Source organism: Metarhizium robertsii (assembly GCF_000187425.2).
Source record: "Metarhizium robertsii ARSEF 23 chromosome Unknown MAA_Scf_4, whole genome shotgun sequence".
Taxonomy (NCBI): domain Eukaryota; kingdom Fungi; phylum Ascomycota; class Sordariomycetes; order Hypocreales; family Clavicipitaceae; genus Metarhizium; species Metarhizium robertsii.
Genome location: NW_011942182.1, coordinates 122,651 through 138,576, shown reverse-complemented (window position 1 = coordinate 138,576; position 15,926 = coordinate 122,651). Strand labels below are relative to the sequence as shown.

The 15,926-nt window shown below is 49.9% G+C and overlaps 5 protein-coding genes across 5 annotated transcripts; 2 read left to right on the top strand and 3 right to left on the bottom strand.

Annotated features, from left to right (window-relative positions):
* Positions 1–1,349: 1,349 nt before the first annotated feature.
* On the top strand, positions 1,350–2,931 carry MAA_08670 (fungal transcriptional regulatory protein; the record flags this gene model as incomplete). Its single annotated transcript, XM_007826668.2, has 4 exons — positions 1,350–1,360; positions 1,451–1,922; positions 1,973–2,119; positions 2,185–2,931. 4 exons carry the CDS (start codon positions 1,350–1,352, stop codon positions 2,929–2,931), a joined length of 1,377 nt encoding a protein of 458 aa, XP_007824859.2.
* Positions 2,932–3,953: 1,022 nt separating this feature from the next.
* On the bottom strand, positions 3,954–4,400 carry MAA_08669 (uncharacterized protein; the record flags this gene model as incomplete). Its single annotated transcript, XM_007826667.1, has 1 exon — positions 3,954–4,400. The coding sequence occupies one exon, from the start codon at positions 4,398–4,400 to the stop codon at positions 3,954–3,956; it is 447 nt and encodes a 148-aa protein (XP_007824858.1).
* A 4,882-nt stretch (positions 4,401–9,282) lies between these two features.
* On the top strand, positions 9,283–10,350 carry MAA_08668 (Terpene synthase metal-binding domain-containing protein; the record flags this gene model as incomplete). The annotated part of the gene is made up of 1 exon (XM_007826666.1): positions 9,283–10,350. The coding sequence occupies one exon, from the start codon at positions 9,283–9,285 to the stop codon at positions 10,348–10,350; it is 1,068 nt and encodes a 355-aa protein (XP_007824857.1).
* Positions 10,351–12,373: 2,023 nt separating this feature from the next.
* Positions 12,374–13,521, bottom strand: MAA_11039 (helicase-like protein; the record flags this gene model as incomplete). The annotated part of the gene is made up of 4 exons (XM_011413005.1): positions 12,374–12,973; positions 13,027–13,063; positions 13,126–13,353; positions 13,415–13,521. The coding sequence occupies 4 exons, from the start codon at positions 13,519–13,521 to the stop codon at positions 12,374–12,376; spliced, it is 972 nt and encodes a 323-aa protein (XP_011411307.1).
* Positions 13,522–14,324: 803 nt separating this feature from the next.
* Positions 14,325–15,772, bottom strand: MAA_08667 (major royal jelly protein; the record flags this gene model as incomplete). Its single annotated transcript, XM_007826665.1, has 3 exons — positions 14,325–14,745; positions 14,821–15,544; positions 15,643–15,772. 3 exons carry the CDS (start codon positions 15,770–15,772, stop codon positions 14,325–14,327), a joined length of 1,275 nt encoding a protein of 424 aa, XP_007824856.1.
* Between the last annotated feature and the right edge of the window lie 154 nt (positions 15,773–15,926).

Sequence of the window (15,926 nt, the reverse complement as noted above, 5' to 3'; positions counted from 1 at the left end):
TTGAGTTGATCGCCACCCTGCAGCCTGCTATAAGCCTGCTGCAAAACCACAAGCAAAACCACCGGCGAAACCAGTTAGCCCGCTCCCAGAACTAACAGTAGGGAACTGCAAGGTAAACCATCTCGTGACATGCCATGGCAAGACGCTTAAGATAAATCATGTCCAAGTAACGGGAACTAACTGCAAACGTGCAGTGCGATGCTCTAAAGTTGCCACAATTTTTTCTTCCCTACGGCCGACTATGCCGAGCTTTCAGTATTTAACAGCGAAAACCTAGTTCAACAGCCAAGCCTGCGAAACCGGCAGCAAAACAGGCATCAAAATCAGTGGCAAAGCCAGCTGTATAATTCACAGCAGAAAGATGCCAGGTGAGTGGTTCCAGAGAGGGATGAGACACCTCGAGAAACTAAAAAGGAAAACTAACACGAGCAATTACAACCAACTACAAATAGTGTAAACTAAGTAGATTTTACATATTTTTCACACCTTGCCGTAAAATTTGTTAACCCTTGAAGGTAACGTGACGCTGCCAAGTTTCAAGGATTGCGCCACACGAAGCCCATCCATCCCCCACCCGTAAGCCAACGCACCCTCGTAAGCCGAAGGGTTCATAAGCTGTTTAAACATCGGTTTCTTTCACCTGCGGTCATAGATTAGCTGGGAGATCGTCAGACTGAAGTCCAGGCTTCAATCCTACGGATGCCTATCTGAAGGTCGTGTGTTCAAGTCACACTGACCGCACATCTTTTTGTCTCGCCCGTGGGGGACTAACTGGGAGCCTTTGTTTATGTCAATAGTCTTTTTTTTTTTTTTACTTTTTTTATTCGAGCCTGCTTTTATGTATATCAGCGTATCATTGTATGTGAGATATTCCATCAACACTCGCGCCGCGTTAGCCGTGGTAAAGGGAGCCTTGCACGCTATGGATAGTTTCTCTAGAGTTGAATGCACGAATTGGCACATAGTTTGGGTAAGAGAGCCCTCGGCGTTCGGAAAGACTCATGTCAACTGGTGGTTCTGCCCATGTCAGCATTGCAGTCCCAGCCACCAGGCACAGGATGGCCCCAAGTAAGCATCGGGCTGAAATCACTCCGTCTGACGAATTCGGGGCTGTGCCAGAACTAGGACGGCAACCAAAGGCACAACACAAGACAGCTTCACAATTGGAACCCACTATTGATCAAGGGTCTGTGTCGAAACAAGCATCTCGCTAAAGCTACAACAGCCTCCAACGACGAGGATTATGGTTGGGGCTCCGGGCCGGTCCAACGGCTGCAATACATGTCGACGGCGGAAGAAGGGGGTATGTTGTCGAAACGGATTGGCCTGAACAAGGAGCTGCTGACGCCATGGCACCAAAGTGCGACATGACCAAGCCGGAATGCACACGATGCAGAGCATCGAGTCTAGTTTGTGAGGGCTACGCAAGAGATTGTAAATTTGTAAACAGCTACTTGATCGGAAACAACCTCATACGCGGAAACGTAAAATCTACGACATGGCAAGAGCAGACATGGCCCAGACACTTGAGAATACAGGCTGCGACTTCTGAAAACAGCCAAGCTGACATCGCACTCTCTGATTCCCTTGTCAGCACAGCCCGGCAGCAGCTGTACCTTGAGCATCTCTGGGCGGTAATGCTCCCAAAAGACCATCATTTCTTGACAGAATCACGATTATCTGCTCCTGGATGGTCAGGATTAGTATTGATGTTTTACAACACGGAGCCGAGTCTCAGATATGTAACGCTTGCCATGGCAATGGCATGCTTAGCCACTGAGAACAATGATGAGCAGCTGCGACTCAAAAGCCTCCAGACGTACAGCTCTGCAGTGCAAAAGCTCGGCTCGGCTCTGAAACAACGACAGGCATACCAACGGAATGGCCTGATAGTAGCCTCGGGGTTAATGGCGTCTTTTGAAGTTTGTTCTCATCCGAAGCGAAACAAAGATATTACTGACTGAAAATGCAGCTCGTCTTTGTCCCGATGGACGAACCAAGAGTCGTGGCCTGGAAACACCATACCGGTGGTCAACTCGCGTTTTTTCTCAGCAGAGGGCCAAAGTCATTTCTTTCAGGAGCGGCTCATCAACTATTTGTCGATAGTCGTATCAACATGGTAATTTCGATTGCTATCTGCCGCTGCATACGGAGCAAACGACCTAATGTTCTTCATGTTTCCAGGCAATGCTAGCCATTGGCACACGAACCAGATCGCCGTTTAGCAGCCACGAGTGGAAGAATATTCCCTGGGGTACAAAACCAAAGTCGGCAAAGGACAGGCTTGTGGATATAATGCTCGAGATTCCAACGCTCTTGGAACAAATCGCCCAGCTCCAGTCCAGCTCTTGCCCCGCCGCAGTAGGAATTCTTCAACAAAAGGTCCTCGGTCGCTGCGCACAACTTGAAAGGGCGATGAGGGTTTGGGCTGCCAAGATGGGCACCGGCATTCTAAGGTTTGACTATACATTTATGGGAGAGTGCGTGCCGGTACCGCAGACAGAGGACGAGTTTGGTCTCCTGCATCTCTCCATCGTATATTGGTTTATCGAGATGATGCTCGTATCCGTTAAGATATTTGTATCCAAGTTGTGTGCTATGGAGACAGCCGAGGCTATGAGACAATTACAGATGGCAGCCAGAAAGAGTGCGCGCGCCTTGCCACTTCTTTTTGCATCGTCCGGTGGTCTTGCACAGCGCATTTCCGGCTTGCTTGCACTCAGTATTGCTTTGCGATATTTTTTAATTGTAGAAGCACCGGGAGGGATAAGCGACGAGTCTTGCGTGGTTCAGAGCTTGCTGGACCGGGACCTCAACGGCTCAACGATTAGAACCTTGTTGACGCGCATGTACGGGGGGCAAGATCCCCTGTTGGTAGGGACCGATTATGGAGGGTCGCATTGGCCCGAAAATGTATTGCGCTGGTTTTAACCTTGACTGCAGCTGAGGGTTCATTGTTCTATGGTGACCATGTTCATACTGGCGGTTTTGGATCTCGCGTCTGTTTGTGGCAAAAGCTACTAAAATTCGCCAACTTATTCTCGAATCTTGTTCTTCCGGCCGGGCTAGCGTTTTCTCCGCGCTAGTTATTTATACAGCACGTCGAATCCGGTCACTTGGGCCAACTAATATTGTGTTGACTGATATCTTACTGTATATGTATACACCCAAGAGTTTGCAGCAGCCGGGTATTGTCCCCTTTTTAATGCGGTTTTTTTTTTTTAAAAAAAAAAGCCTTTCACGTTAAGATCCTTTTCAAGACAAGCGAAGCAATCATTATATCAAGTAGCATATTTTATGCACTTTCGTGGGTGGCGGTACAAAAAAATGGGGTCTGGTCCAGAAAACGATCCCGCCAGGACTCGAACCTGGAACCTCAGCCACCGGAAAGCTGCGATCTAAGCCATTGATCTACGAGACCATTTTGTGGAATGTGTCCCTCTCATTGGAACTTATATATGCACTATGCAGCCTTCAAGACCTTAGTGACAGGAGGATCAATAAGTGCCAGGACCAGAAAAAGACGGAAATTTTGATCGAGGTTACTACAATCGTAGGAGGTAGGTGTGTAAAGATGGCTGGGAACGACATTTTTGCGGATGGAGAAGGACATTGCCCACGTTGGTGCGGTCATGGCAGGGATAGGATTGAAGCCGCGGAATGTGGTGTCTTGGTTGGACGCGACGCGCGGATTTGACAGGGATTCAAGTTCAAATCGTTACGACACATGGCCCTCATTCGTTGTGTGGACGATGGAAAAGCCTCGAGCGTGGCAAGATGGCCATTCAATTTCTGCCACTCTCGAAACTTGACTCGTAGCATCGTCGACATGTGGTCACCAAAACGTCACGGCAAACACGGCACAAAGTGCAGCTTTTGCAATGCATCCCATTACCTATCCTACACTCTACCAACTTCAACAACCCTGTCCTGTCCCTGTAACCATGGCATCTTTACACAAGGCCGGCAAGAACAGTGCCACCCAAGATGCCGCCTTTCTTGGGGGGTGCGGGAGTCTCACTCGGGGCTGCGGCCGCGGTCGGGGTTGGCACGGGGTTCTCCTCCGAGTCCGCTTCGGCCGGAGTCGGACTGGGCACCGCGGGGGCGGCGCTGCTCTCGGGGTTCTTGGGCTCCTTCTTGCTGCCCAGGTCTCCCAGATTCCCCAGAGCCCCCAGAGCCCCCAAGAGCCCCTGGGGAGTGCGCTTGCGCATGCTCGTCATGAACTTGTCAAACTTCTCCGTCTCCTCCCTGGTGAGGCCGAGGGCCGCCTTGTTGCTGTGAAGAATATGGATCGCCTTCATCTGGCGGTCGTCCAGCATGGCCGTCGAGGCATCAGCCGGAGACGCAAGGGCAGCGCCGGCAAAGAGGGAGAGAGCAACGGCAACAAAGCTCGACTTCATTTTGGCGGCTTTTGTGTTTCGTGATGTGTAGAGTGGTAAAATGAATGAGTGTAGTGTGTTTTTGAGGATGTCGAGAAAAGTGCGTGTGAGACGTTGTTTGGGGTTGGTGATGCGGTTTTCCAATGCCAAGATGCAGGGTGCCAAGACTGTTCTTTATAGTTGTTGCGTGTTCCAGGTCCCTCTTTGCGTCCCCTACTTCGACCCTTATGTCTTATTATCTGGTGGTGCAACATGCTGAAATGGAATGCAGTAAACGCCCAGCCCGAGTTCACGCTGACGTAGCGGCTTCCGCAGGGGCGCGGGGGTAAAGACAAACCTAAACCTTGTGCTTGGTGTAGATACTGGCATTTTAAATTCGCGGCCAAAACGCGACAGGAATGTAAAGCGACTACGTGATGCTGCTGGTCCGTGAATGCATTGTATGGGTTGTGGGGAGGGACGATCGTCCAAGTCATTTCTATAGTCGTTTGCCCGGTCGGCTGTTGTCTCATTGATCTGCGTGCCGTGTTGCCGTAGCCCCTTTACGCGACGCCAATGATGGTCCTGTTGATCAATCCATGAAAGGGTTGGGGCACATGTAAATGGTAGTAACATGAGGATCCATTCCAGAACGGCAAATCAGGGCGCATGTTGACTTGGTGCTGCGTACCGTAGTGAACTACTAGTTTGTTAGTTTATGGGGTAGTTTTCCATTGTTGTACTATCATGTTCCTCGGTTGACTGTGTGGTTACAATGCACCATGTGGTTCAACTGTCCTGTCAAGGGAGAACTAAGTCCATGTCACTACTATCGTGGGGAAGAGTGGGATAGTCGACGAAGAGCTGCTCCATTATCTAAACTAGCTGCGTACCTCTCCATCCCTTACTGCTTTCCATGTACCAGTGTAGTACGCATGTGCAGCATAACTCGTTGTAGACGGCTATTACTAACACTCAGCTGCCACCGCCCGGGATTTGGCATTTTGAACTAATTTTTGTTGCGTCCAAGCATTGTACTTGTTGCCAAGATGAGGAATGCTCCCATATTCGCTCTGTCGCGTAACATCACAACAACTTCGGTACGTCTGCTCACTTTTGCAATGCACTGAAATTATCTCGTGCCCACGGCAGCCGTACCATAACGAATTTCCAAGTAGCTCCCGACCGCTTGCGTTGCTGATAGCACCGTGGGAATCTCGTCCTCTTGGATTACAGGCCATTAGGTAACACTTCCGAATTTGTAAAGCAACCGTCAATCTGACTCCATCATGTCGTTTTCAATGAATGACGTATCAATTAGCTTTTAATAGGCTGCAACTTGTACTCTAGGGAAGACACAGTGGTGATGTGATGAGCCATGTCCCAGGTCCTGCATGCATTCGCCTACACAGTCGCGGATTGTGATTCTGACCATAAAACTATAGGTAACAGATGGAGCTCTTTATTGTGCTAGTAACAGGCCGTAGCAACATTGAAATCAAGGGCTATTTAAAGCTCTCGAGTGGCACCAAACACCAGGATGCAAAAACGATAAACGGGGCGCTCATAAGCTGTCTGTTGTTGCATTTTATTGCTCTTAGACTTGCAGCTGTATGCTTTTATGCAGAAAATGGACCTCCAAGATATTGTATACTTTTTTTTGGTCTTCCTTCCTTCAGGTGGCCTTAGAGGGTTGGAATGTGCAAGTACCTTCAATGTTGGTCAACCAAGCGCGCTATTCCCTGCAATTCGCTTTGTTCTACACTTTATAGATTTCTTGGTTTCTGTCTGACTTGATCCTTTTTCCTCCAATCTTATATACCTCATAATGTAAATAGAGTTTACTATTTCTCTTTTGCTTTTAGTTGGGCCAAGACAGCTTTTATAACGCTTTTAAGTTTATTGCCCAGCTAAAATATAACACACAAGCTGCGATATACTAGTTCTAGAAATCCGACTTCTTATTATTGTCTCTTAAATAGGCTTCAACATGATATAAATTATTTCCATGGTCATTTTTGTACTCTGATAGTACTAGCTCTACTAACATCAAGGTGGAAATTTGACAGAGTACGCTACACAGAAAAAAGTCAAAATACATAACGGATTAGCGTAAGGTATTCTCGGAATAGCTTATAGTCTTCTTCTATAATTAATGTCTTTATTATATAAGTAATTATACTTTGCTACACCGGTTTCCAAATATTATTCCACGTGGTATACACTAGAAGTACCACGGCCACTAATTGTCGACACTACTCTGGCCAGCCTAAAACAAAGAGACCTTTTTAAATGTTTGAATATCAGAGTCTCAAAAAGAACTACCCCTCTAATAGATGGGGACCTGTTGCGCTTGAATTACACTGTTTATAAAATTAAGAGTAAATAGCTGCTTGTAATAAACTTGATAGGTTTTCCGGTTCATTTTTAGTTATAAAATCAAAGAATTCATATAGGGTAGGTAGGGTAAGCGTGTAATACAACAAACGTCAACTAGTGTATTTAGTTGTTGCTCTGTAGTATCCGAATTTGTAGCCTGATTTGTTTCAATATTGTAGGTTCTGTCTCATCTCAGCTTGCTATAGTAGTGCACATGAAGTTGGTAAAAGTCTGAGGGAATAGACGCCCGCGGCACGCATCCTAGGAACAAGAGCCTCCAAATTTCCGGCAAGGCAAACTTATCGACTAGCCAAGCGTTGCCTTAGAAGCGTGCTGAAGCTTGTGCCAGTCTGACATCCGCACTGCTGCTATGTAACAAAGTGTGAAATATCGGCCTGACAAGGGAGATGATTGCCACGGAGGAATTCTCAAGTCAACCAAAGGATTGATGGCCCACCTCTTCCAGAACCAGCTCATTTAGCAGCCTAACCATGGTTAGTCTCGCGACGGCGGACAGTCGGCATAACTACAACTGAAGGGATGCGGTGCCCTTGATGATCCGCTTGATCGATGTTGGGGACAATACTCGATATTGGTAAGCCATCACTTGAGTTGGTGGCGGGAAATGAGTTCAATGTTGGCGCGCTCACTTAACAGCAAACAGAACCCTCTGGAATGCGTGTCCACTAACCTGCTCATCTTCACAACAATCTTGAATCTACATTCTGTGGTAGGCGGTGCATAATCAGATGAGCAACCGGCTGCTTGATTACTCTGCCTACTCGTAGAGTATAAGAGGTGTCATTGTCACCAGAAACCTCGGGCATATCATTCTGACATCTATCAATAGTACTGCTGTTTTTGACGTATAAAGGTTATGGGCTGCTTTACGCATTTGTTATAGGATCTGTCACGGGGACAGGACAGCTTTTGAAAACCTCTCACCGCAGGTTTTCCACGCTTAGCAAATATTCGTCACCCTGTATTGCTAACCGGCAAAGATGGAAAACGTCAAGTCCGTCTAGTAGCGGGTGTGGCGACGACTAGGTTCGTGGAACGGCCCGTGTCGTAAATACTTCGTGACCTCCGCCTAAGAGCGGTTTTGAAGCGTCGTCTTCTATGTTAACGGCCCTCTTCATGGTCAATCTTTTCCAAGAATGGAGCTAACAAGGCGTAGACGGGCATAAAAGCTGCCTTTTACCCATTCTTGCTCTGTAATCTGCTCTATTATTCTTGGTACAGAGCATCTGTATAGACAAAGGTGCTGGTTCCAAAGGCGAAAAAGAGCAATGCGAATGTCACCGCCAATAGTGGAATACGTCATCTCGTACAAGTTTGCTTTGCTGATGGTGTAGTTGCACCACACTAGGAGTCCATCCAGTCAAGGCTGGGGTATCCCGGCAGGCGTACTGTATCGGCTGTCGAGCTGTTGCATCCTTCTTTTACGACCAGTCAGTCTAGTCGCAGTACATTAGCCGATTACCATCATGAGCTTTCTTGGATCAACGCAATACCGCCTCTAGTAATGGCCAAGTATTACTGCCATGTCGTTGCGATGTACCAGGCCTGTAGCCCTCACCGCCGATTAGGGCAAATAATGGAGCAGTATCCTTGTTGTATCGCGATCGGGCCGCAGGGTGCACCCTTGATGCCGGCCTAGCCGGACATGGTGCAAGAAGGAGCAGGAGGTGTCTGTCCTTCCGACACACGTCACCGCACCGGATGGAATGCATCATTCGTAATAACTCGGCACTGTTTTTGGCAGTCAATGGCTCGTGAAAAGCAGCTAGAGCTGGTCTCTTGTCGTCAGTAGTGTCAAGACAGACAAGTCCTGCCATATTGTAACGGGAAATGTAGTGACATGTTTAGAACCAGCATTGTCAAGATGCTCTTGTTGGGCGGACTGTATGCACTTAGTAGAGGAAGTGCGGCATTTTTTAATATACCAATATGAACTCGAGACTGTCCCGTCCTTGGCATGTTTCGCTAAACACGAGGTCGCGCGCACAATCAATGGGCTTCAACTCTTCACGTGGCATCGGTGGCAGGGCGTTGGATGTTGCTTCTCCGGCATAGTGAGCAACCCAGTTAGTTCAAGTTCGTTGCCAACGGGTACACAACAGAGAGTCGTGAAGCGGAACCAACAATATGGTAATTCCAAGAGTACATATGTAGTTTTATGACAGGTAACATGGCACTTACGGCACGAACCGTCCTGTGAACCTGACGGCGGTATGCAAGAGCTCGAGGCCTAGCTGGCTTGGGAAAGGAAATTAGCTAGATAGAGCGTTGGGAGCTGTGAAGACGTGGTGAAGAGGTCTCGGTTACCAATGCAATGGAACCCGGTGCTTGTCTACAAAAACGGGCTTGAGATTGCTAGGATTGTAGGCTTATTGCTGCCTCAAATGATAAAAAGGTCATCCGCCCCAAGCGCCTTGGAGAGCCTTGAGGAAAACCAAGGCCCTTTGATATCAAAGCAAGTACTTCGTTTCAAGCTCTTGTATATTAAGCCCCTGTCAAGCCTACGGATCCCGTTGGTTTAGTCATGGAAAAACAAAGACTGAAAGCTCAACTTTCATCTCTACGCGTGCCGCTTTTTAGTGTTCCCTGGCCAGGACAGTGCTCGAACAAGGCGGAGGTGGTTGAAGCGAGGATGATGAAGTGGGCTGATGAGCATAATCTGCTGGTGACTGACGAATATCGCAATCGTGTGATACGCACGCGTTACGGCCTGCTCGCGGCGCGATGCTACCCAAACGCTGGAGAGGAGTTACTCCAGGTCATTGCAGATTACTTGGTGTGGTTTTTTCTCACCGACGACTTGTTTGTTGATCGTGTGGAGGTAGCTACGGACGAAACCATACGCAATTTGACGGCCATGGTGGATGTTCTTGATCTCAACGTTGCTGGGTCACCGCCAGTATTCGGCGAGCTTGCGTGGCTCGATGTCTGTCAGAGGTTGCGACGTCTACTGCAAGTCGAAGCCTTTGAGCGATTCGCCCAAGGAATGCGGCTGTGGGCAACGACTGCGGCGCTTCAGATCCTCAACCACCTGCGACCGACATCTGTCGGCATACAAGAGTATCAAACTATCCGTCGTCATACAAGTGGAATGAACCCCTGCACTTCTCTGGCAGATGCCGCCAACAAGGGCTCGGTTCAAGCTTGCGAGTTCTATGATGCAGATGTGCAGACGCTTGTCCGTCAAACCAACAATATTGTCAGCTGGGCAAATGACATTCAGAGCTTGCGTAGAGAAATTCACCAGCCTGGTCAATTTAGAAATATGGTCACAATATGCGCTCAGCAGGGCCAGTCTATACAAGATTCTGTGGAAACCACAGCTACTCGTGTGAATAAAGAAATTGCTGGCTTTTGCGGGTTGGCGGATGCTGTTACGGCCCGACCTATTAGTGATGAGCTACACGGTTTAATCGACGGACTCAAGTACTGGATACGAGGTTACTTGGATTGGGTCGCGCATGACACGATGCGATATGCGGACCACTTTATCGAGAGTGACGCCGATGATCGTCGCTTTTCAGCACCAGACCTCTCGCTGCTAAACAAAAGTTGCTCGTCTGTGACTGAGTCAACGAGCAGCTTGGTCTAGATAAGAAAGTAATACCGGGACAGTCTCACGCCGACCTTTGTCCGCAGGATGGACTGTTTTGAACGGCTACCATGTTTGGGAAAATCCGCCGATTCGCCATGGCAATGAAGCAGTCCCGTTGTACCCGCCCGAATGAGCAATCATAGATTGCAGTGTGTCTGGGAATGTCGTTGGCATGCGCGTTCCGTGGTAGACTGGGAGGTTGTTAAGCATGGCGTACGATTTCTTACGATGAACCCCGATTACATTTTCCCCAAGCCCTTTTTCTTCGTCGGGGATTTGTACCACATCTCCCGGCATCTGCTCGGCATCAAATTTCTGATCCCTACTATTACAGCCCAGCCTTGTTCCAGCCAAAACAAGGGAACCACGTCAAGAAATCACCTTATAAAAAGTCAAATCTAACAAGAAGGGAACAGGCAAACTCAATAAATTACATGCTTATTAAGAATAATATTTCTATTTTCTTCGTTTACAAATCTAACACATTGCACGTTAGTCCCATCAGTTCCACTACAATAGCCGTCCAATCTACAATTCGGGAACGTAACAGCTACTACCCCGGCGTTAAGGAGACCTCAGACACGGCGCAATAGTTACTAAAAGTAGTTGTATGCTCGTCTAATGAGTCGGACAGCACTGGTGGCTAGTCAAGTACACTAAAGTATACAGCAGCGAATACAAGGGGTAAACTTCAATTACAGGCAACGTAAGAGTCATAAAGGTCATCATGCGCGGTTTGAAGTTTCCAAGTACGATTTACTTTCAGCTTTTACAGGGATATTCTAATGTGGTACTTGGTTCTTGTGGGGATGCCTTATTCTTTCATTCTGGTACGTTTCGGCTGTAACAGGGGCTTCTGAGGGCTTGGAACAAATTCTGATTCAGCCAATAATTCGGTTCAATATCAAGGGTCCTTGGTTTCCCCGAAACCTCCACGGGCGGATAGTTCTAATGTAGTATGTCAAACCGCGGTGAGAAAGCGAGCCTGGAAGCCCAATGTCTCAACTAGGTCTCGGGCTCGAAGTCCGGCCCGTGCCGTGAGAGCCCCCTACTGTGAACGTGCATAAATCATTCTCAAACTGCTCACTGAAACTCTATACAAGAGACTTATGTAGTTGTATCAATGCAGCATTGCCTGGTATTCTAGGCTATTTAGCTAGCTTTGCGATGTTCAAACCTTCCAACAACGTTGTAGCGTAAACGAAACTTGCCATCGAGTCTCTTCTTATTAACGTTTGGATTGCATCGCTTATTAGTTAAGTGAAACTACATGCATAATACAAGAGTCTCTTATAAATTGATCCTGAATCCGGTAAATTGACCCTGAAGACCGCTGCCGTGACTCTCAATCAAAGCCCTAATTTGAGCCCTAGAAAAAGCAACTATCGTGACCAACTTGATCATCACCTTTTTCACACAACACAAGTGCCTCGCTACGACTTGACCCTTTAGACTCACGGTGAAAAAATAGTGAATGGTGAATTTGGTACTGCAATTGTTTGTGGTCTACTTTGTTCTCTCGCCATCGGCGTGAATGGCAAGAGCCTCATCACTGCCATCGGCCGGTGACTCACCGCCTAGAATAGCATTACAAAGCTCCATGGCTTCCTCGTTTGCCTCTGGTTCTGTCATGCCTCTTTCTCCTTACCGCTCAACCCACGTCATCTCTGTACTTACCACGCCTCTGCCCTGGCCCTTGTCCTCAAGATTGTCTGGTGTGCCAGTGGCCAAACAGAGCTTAACAACCATCTGATCCGCCATGCTCCAACGAGGTGAGACACCAGCGTTATGCCATAGAGAGACACTCAAAGACATACCATGAGGGCCCAAGCCAACGTTTCCCTCTTCATCACCCCCCATGACCTCGTGGCGTTGCCGTCTTTGGCCTACCATGTAAAAACGAAATATATGCTGCCTATCCAAATCAGGGGGTCAAAATACTCCAACGTATATTTCAAAGAATTTCTCCACTAACTTATCAATGTGACATTGCGACACCAAGACAGTCATGTCCCCTAGCTCAGTATACAGCTCTATGAGACGGGTATACCTGCATGGCTAATAACGGAAACGGCGCAAGCTCGTGATACTGGTGAAAGACGTTGCAGCCAGTACACGGGAGACCCGCCCTTTCCTCCATTGCCCGATTAATCTCGACAATGGCTCTGAACCGAATCGCCGTAAACAGCGGCAGGTTCGTTGCGGGCAACGCCACCGCCAGGGATACAAAGGCCGAGTACTTGTACAGCAGGAAAACAAGCGCCGCAGGGTCCCTCTCGCTAATGGCTACGTAGGAAGAAGCTTCGTTTCGGTTGTACCACGATATGAAGGGGTGGATCAAGCGGTACTGAGTTGCGGCCGGCACGTCGGCGTCCAGCTTGTCGTCCACCAGCCTCAAGACGTCGCGCAGCTGTCGAACCACGGCGGCTAGATGGAGATTGTGCCGCAGGCAATTCGATAGCTTGTTCAAAGCCTGTACTCCCTCGGCTAGCAGAGTGGCTACATTTTGATGCCTTGGCCGTGGTTCGTCGTGGATGTCTTGTAACCGGTGCAGGCGGTCGTAGTTGAAAAGATGGCGAAACGCAGACTGCTCTGACCAGTGCTGCATCCGCGCAGCTACCTACGCAACGTGGTTAGAAAGGATCCGGCTACTGGAGCGTGTAGTCCTCTTACCAGGACTATACTTTTTGTTACTGTCATGACGGCACGGCTGTTTTCAGGGGTGTTAGCATCACGGGAGGAAGTCTGCGGTGTGTCGAGGAACAAACGCACTAATCGGCCATGATGAATGAGCAGCCGAGGTACGCGCTCAGTATTGCATCCGCGTTGCTCTTGGAAAACAGCTGTATCTCTCTGCTCAGCCCGTGGAGAGCTAGAGCGCGGTATCTTGCGCCATCGTTGGCTGCGTCCTGGGACTTGGTCAAGACGGCGAGCCGCTCGGCAGACGTGGCCGCAAGCGTGTGCGCCACAAAGCCAAAGCTCGTTGCCAGTTGTATCATTCTATAGAAAATCCCAGTTAGATGTCTTGTGATGCGTCCCAACAGCTCAAGCTTGGTCGTACATTCGCATCTCACCCCACAAGAGGCACATGTTGCTCGTTCCGCTCAAGGCGAGCATCCCATCGACCAGGGCCATGTGGTACAAGTACCGCAAGTCTGCCAGCGGCATATTGTGCCAGCTCGGTGCTGCGGCTATGGCTAGACGCGGGAACGGCGGTTTGCCCGAGCGCTGCCACTCATGGCAAGCCTGTTGAATGATATCGGGCCACGCCAGGGTTGCGTCGGCGCCTGGGCTCGCTGCGTCACGGCGGCCGACAAGATATACGCATTCCCGCCGGCTACTAATGCATTTTTGACTACCAAGGGCATTAGTTTGGCAAGTTTTCGCATGCCGCGCTTACTAATAGCGTCAACTTGCCAATTTGGTTGCAATTCGTCACACTTGACGTGTCGGCGTTTGCATGTCTGGCAGCCCCGTGTGGACTTTCGGTGGCTTTGGCGCAGAACATGTTGAACTGGCGGCATCACCCCGGGAGTTGTTTGCAACAGCGGAATGGATTTTTAGTTGAGCTGAGGTTAAGTTGTACTTGATGGAAGAGGTCAGCGAGGATTGGTCGATGGCGTTCCGGCTGGCAGCGCAGTTCAAGAACCAAAGATATGGCGACGTCGGTCGTCGGTATATGCAGATGGAAGCGGCAAGAGGCCAACAACCGGCGTTTGCGCAGCCACACATGATTCCTCATCTATTCCCTCAGATGCGGGAAATGATCCGGCGCTGGCTGTCAGCACGCGCCTTGATTGGGTGAGGTTTCGGGCGGCTCATGCAGCAATATGCATCATTGCAGATTGGGAGGCTCTGCAAACCAAGGATCCACTGTTGGCTGCGATTATAACAGAAAGAATATCACCTAAGAATGTAAATGTGGTATCATTGATATTCTATTTACCGAGTCGCATCCGCCCCTCGCCCTCTCATGTGCCAACCTTTTTGCCACCATCAGGCAGCTGCGCCTTGAACAGCACATACGGGTGCTGGCGACGCTCAGTGCCCGGGTAGAAGCCGGGCATGAGATGGACCTGGTTCACGGTAAAGTACAAGGAGCCGTCCCAGCCGACGCTCAGGGTATCGACCCAGTTGATCCTAGGATCGCGCAGCAACGTCTGGACCGTCGCGTTGCCGGGCGCGTAGGACACGATGGCCTCCTGCTCGACATGGCCCGTGTAAATGATGCCATTGCTGTCCGTCTCCATGCCGTCCCCGACGCCCTTTTGGCCCTTGGCCGACACGCTCGCCTGCACAACCAGCTCGCTGTGTGCGTCGCGCGCGCGCAAGGCCGCCGTCGGCACCGACCAAAGCTCCCGTCCGCTAATGACGCTGAAGTAGAGGTCCTTGCTGCGCGGCGCGAGTTAGCAATGCCATTGGTCTTATACCGGCGAACGTCTGTAAGGGCTGGAAATGTCTACGTACCCATCGGCGCTCAGGGCGATGCCGTCGCTGCCCACCGTGGCTCGGCTGTACTGGTTGGAGGATCCAAACATGACGGGGCTGCCGTGGACAAAGGGCAAGAACTGCTGCTGCGGGCGTAGCCGTGGATCATTGTCCAGGTGCCGCCAGCTCTCGCCGCTTGTCAAGTCGAGAATGACGAGGCCGTTGCGGCCCTCGAACGAGGAGTCGGTGATGTAGGCAACGCCCTCCTCGGCGCCGCCGCTCAGCCCGGAAAGGCCCGGCGTCCGGTCGACTCGTATGTCGTTGAGGAAGGAATCTCCGTAGACGACGCTTCCTGGAAACGTGTAGGTGCGGATGATTTCGTTGGTGCTCAAGTCGACAGAAACGATCTTAGGCCCCCCCGGAACCGCGTTCAGGAGCACCGAGGTTTGCGGGTCAATGGCTCGGCCGGCATCCAAAATGTACAGCACGTTCTTGTTGTCGACAACAACGCTCTGACAGCCTATAAAGTAGTCGGCGTAGTTGGCCGACGTTGGCGGATTCGTGCTCATGTTGAGTGCTCCCCCCGGGGGAGTGTTGATCTCGACAGATGGGTAGGGGATCTCGGAGCCATCAGGCATGAGCTCGGCGACTTGGAACTTGTATGGCGTCTGTATCGTGTTGGTATTGTTTGCATCCAGACATGCTGGGTAGGTTGAGAAGAGGCGGCTCTCGCGCGATACAGCGATGCCGGTCGGCATTTGCCCTGCCGAGGATTGTTAGTCGTGCCTGGGCCCAAGGCATCACTCGTCCTGCAGTACTGCACACATGGGGAGAATTCATGAAACATTTGCGCCGACTTACCCGTATAGTAGTGGGCAATCTCCAAGGGGGGTCCGTAGATTCCCGGGTCTGTGAGGACTTGTCGTTCGGCCGTGGCCGCCCAGGCTAGGGACAGTGCCCAGGTGGTGAGACTGATTGTTCTGTTTCCCATTTTCAAAAGGTCTGTCCCAATCATGTTCGAGATGAAACAAGCACTACGACGAGGCGCTTCGAGCGACGGGCTCTATTCAAATACCGCGCGTTCGGGACCAAAGGCGGAGATAGCTCAAATCCGATAATCGTCTGATATCCACAAATTAGACCTA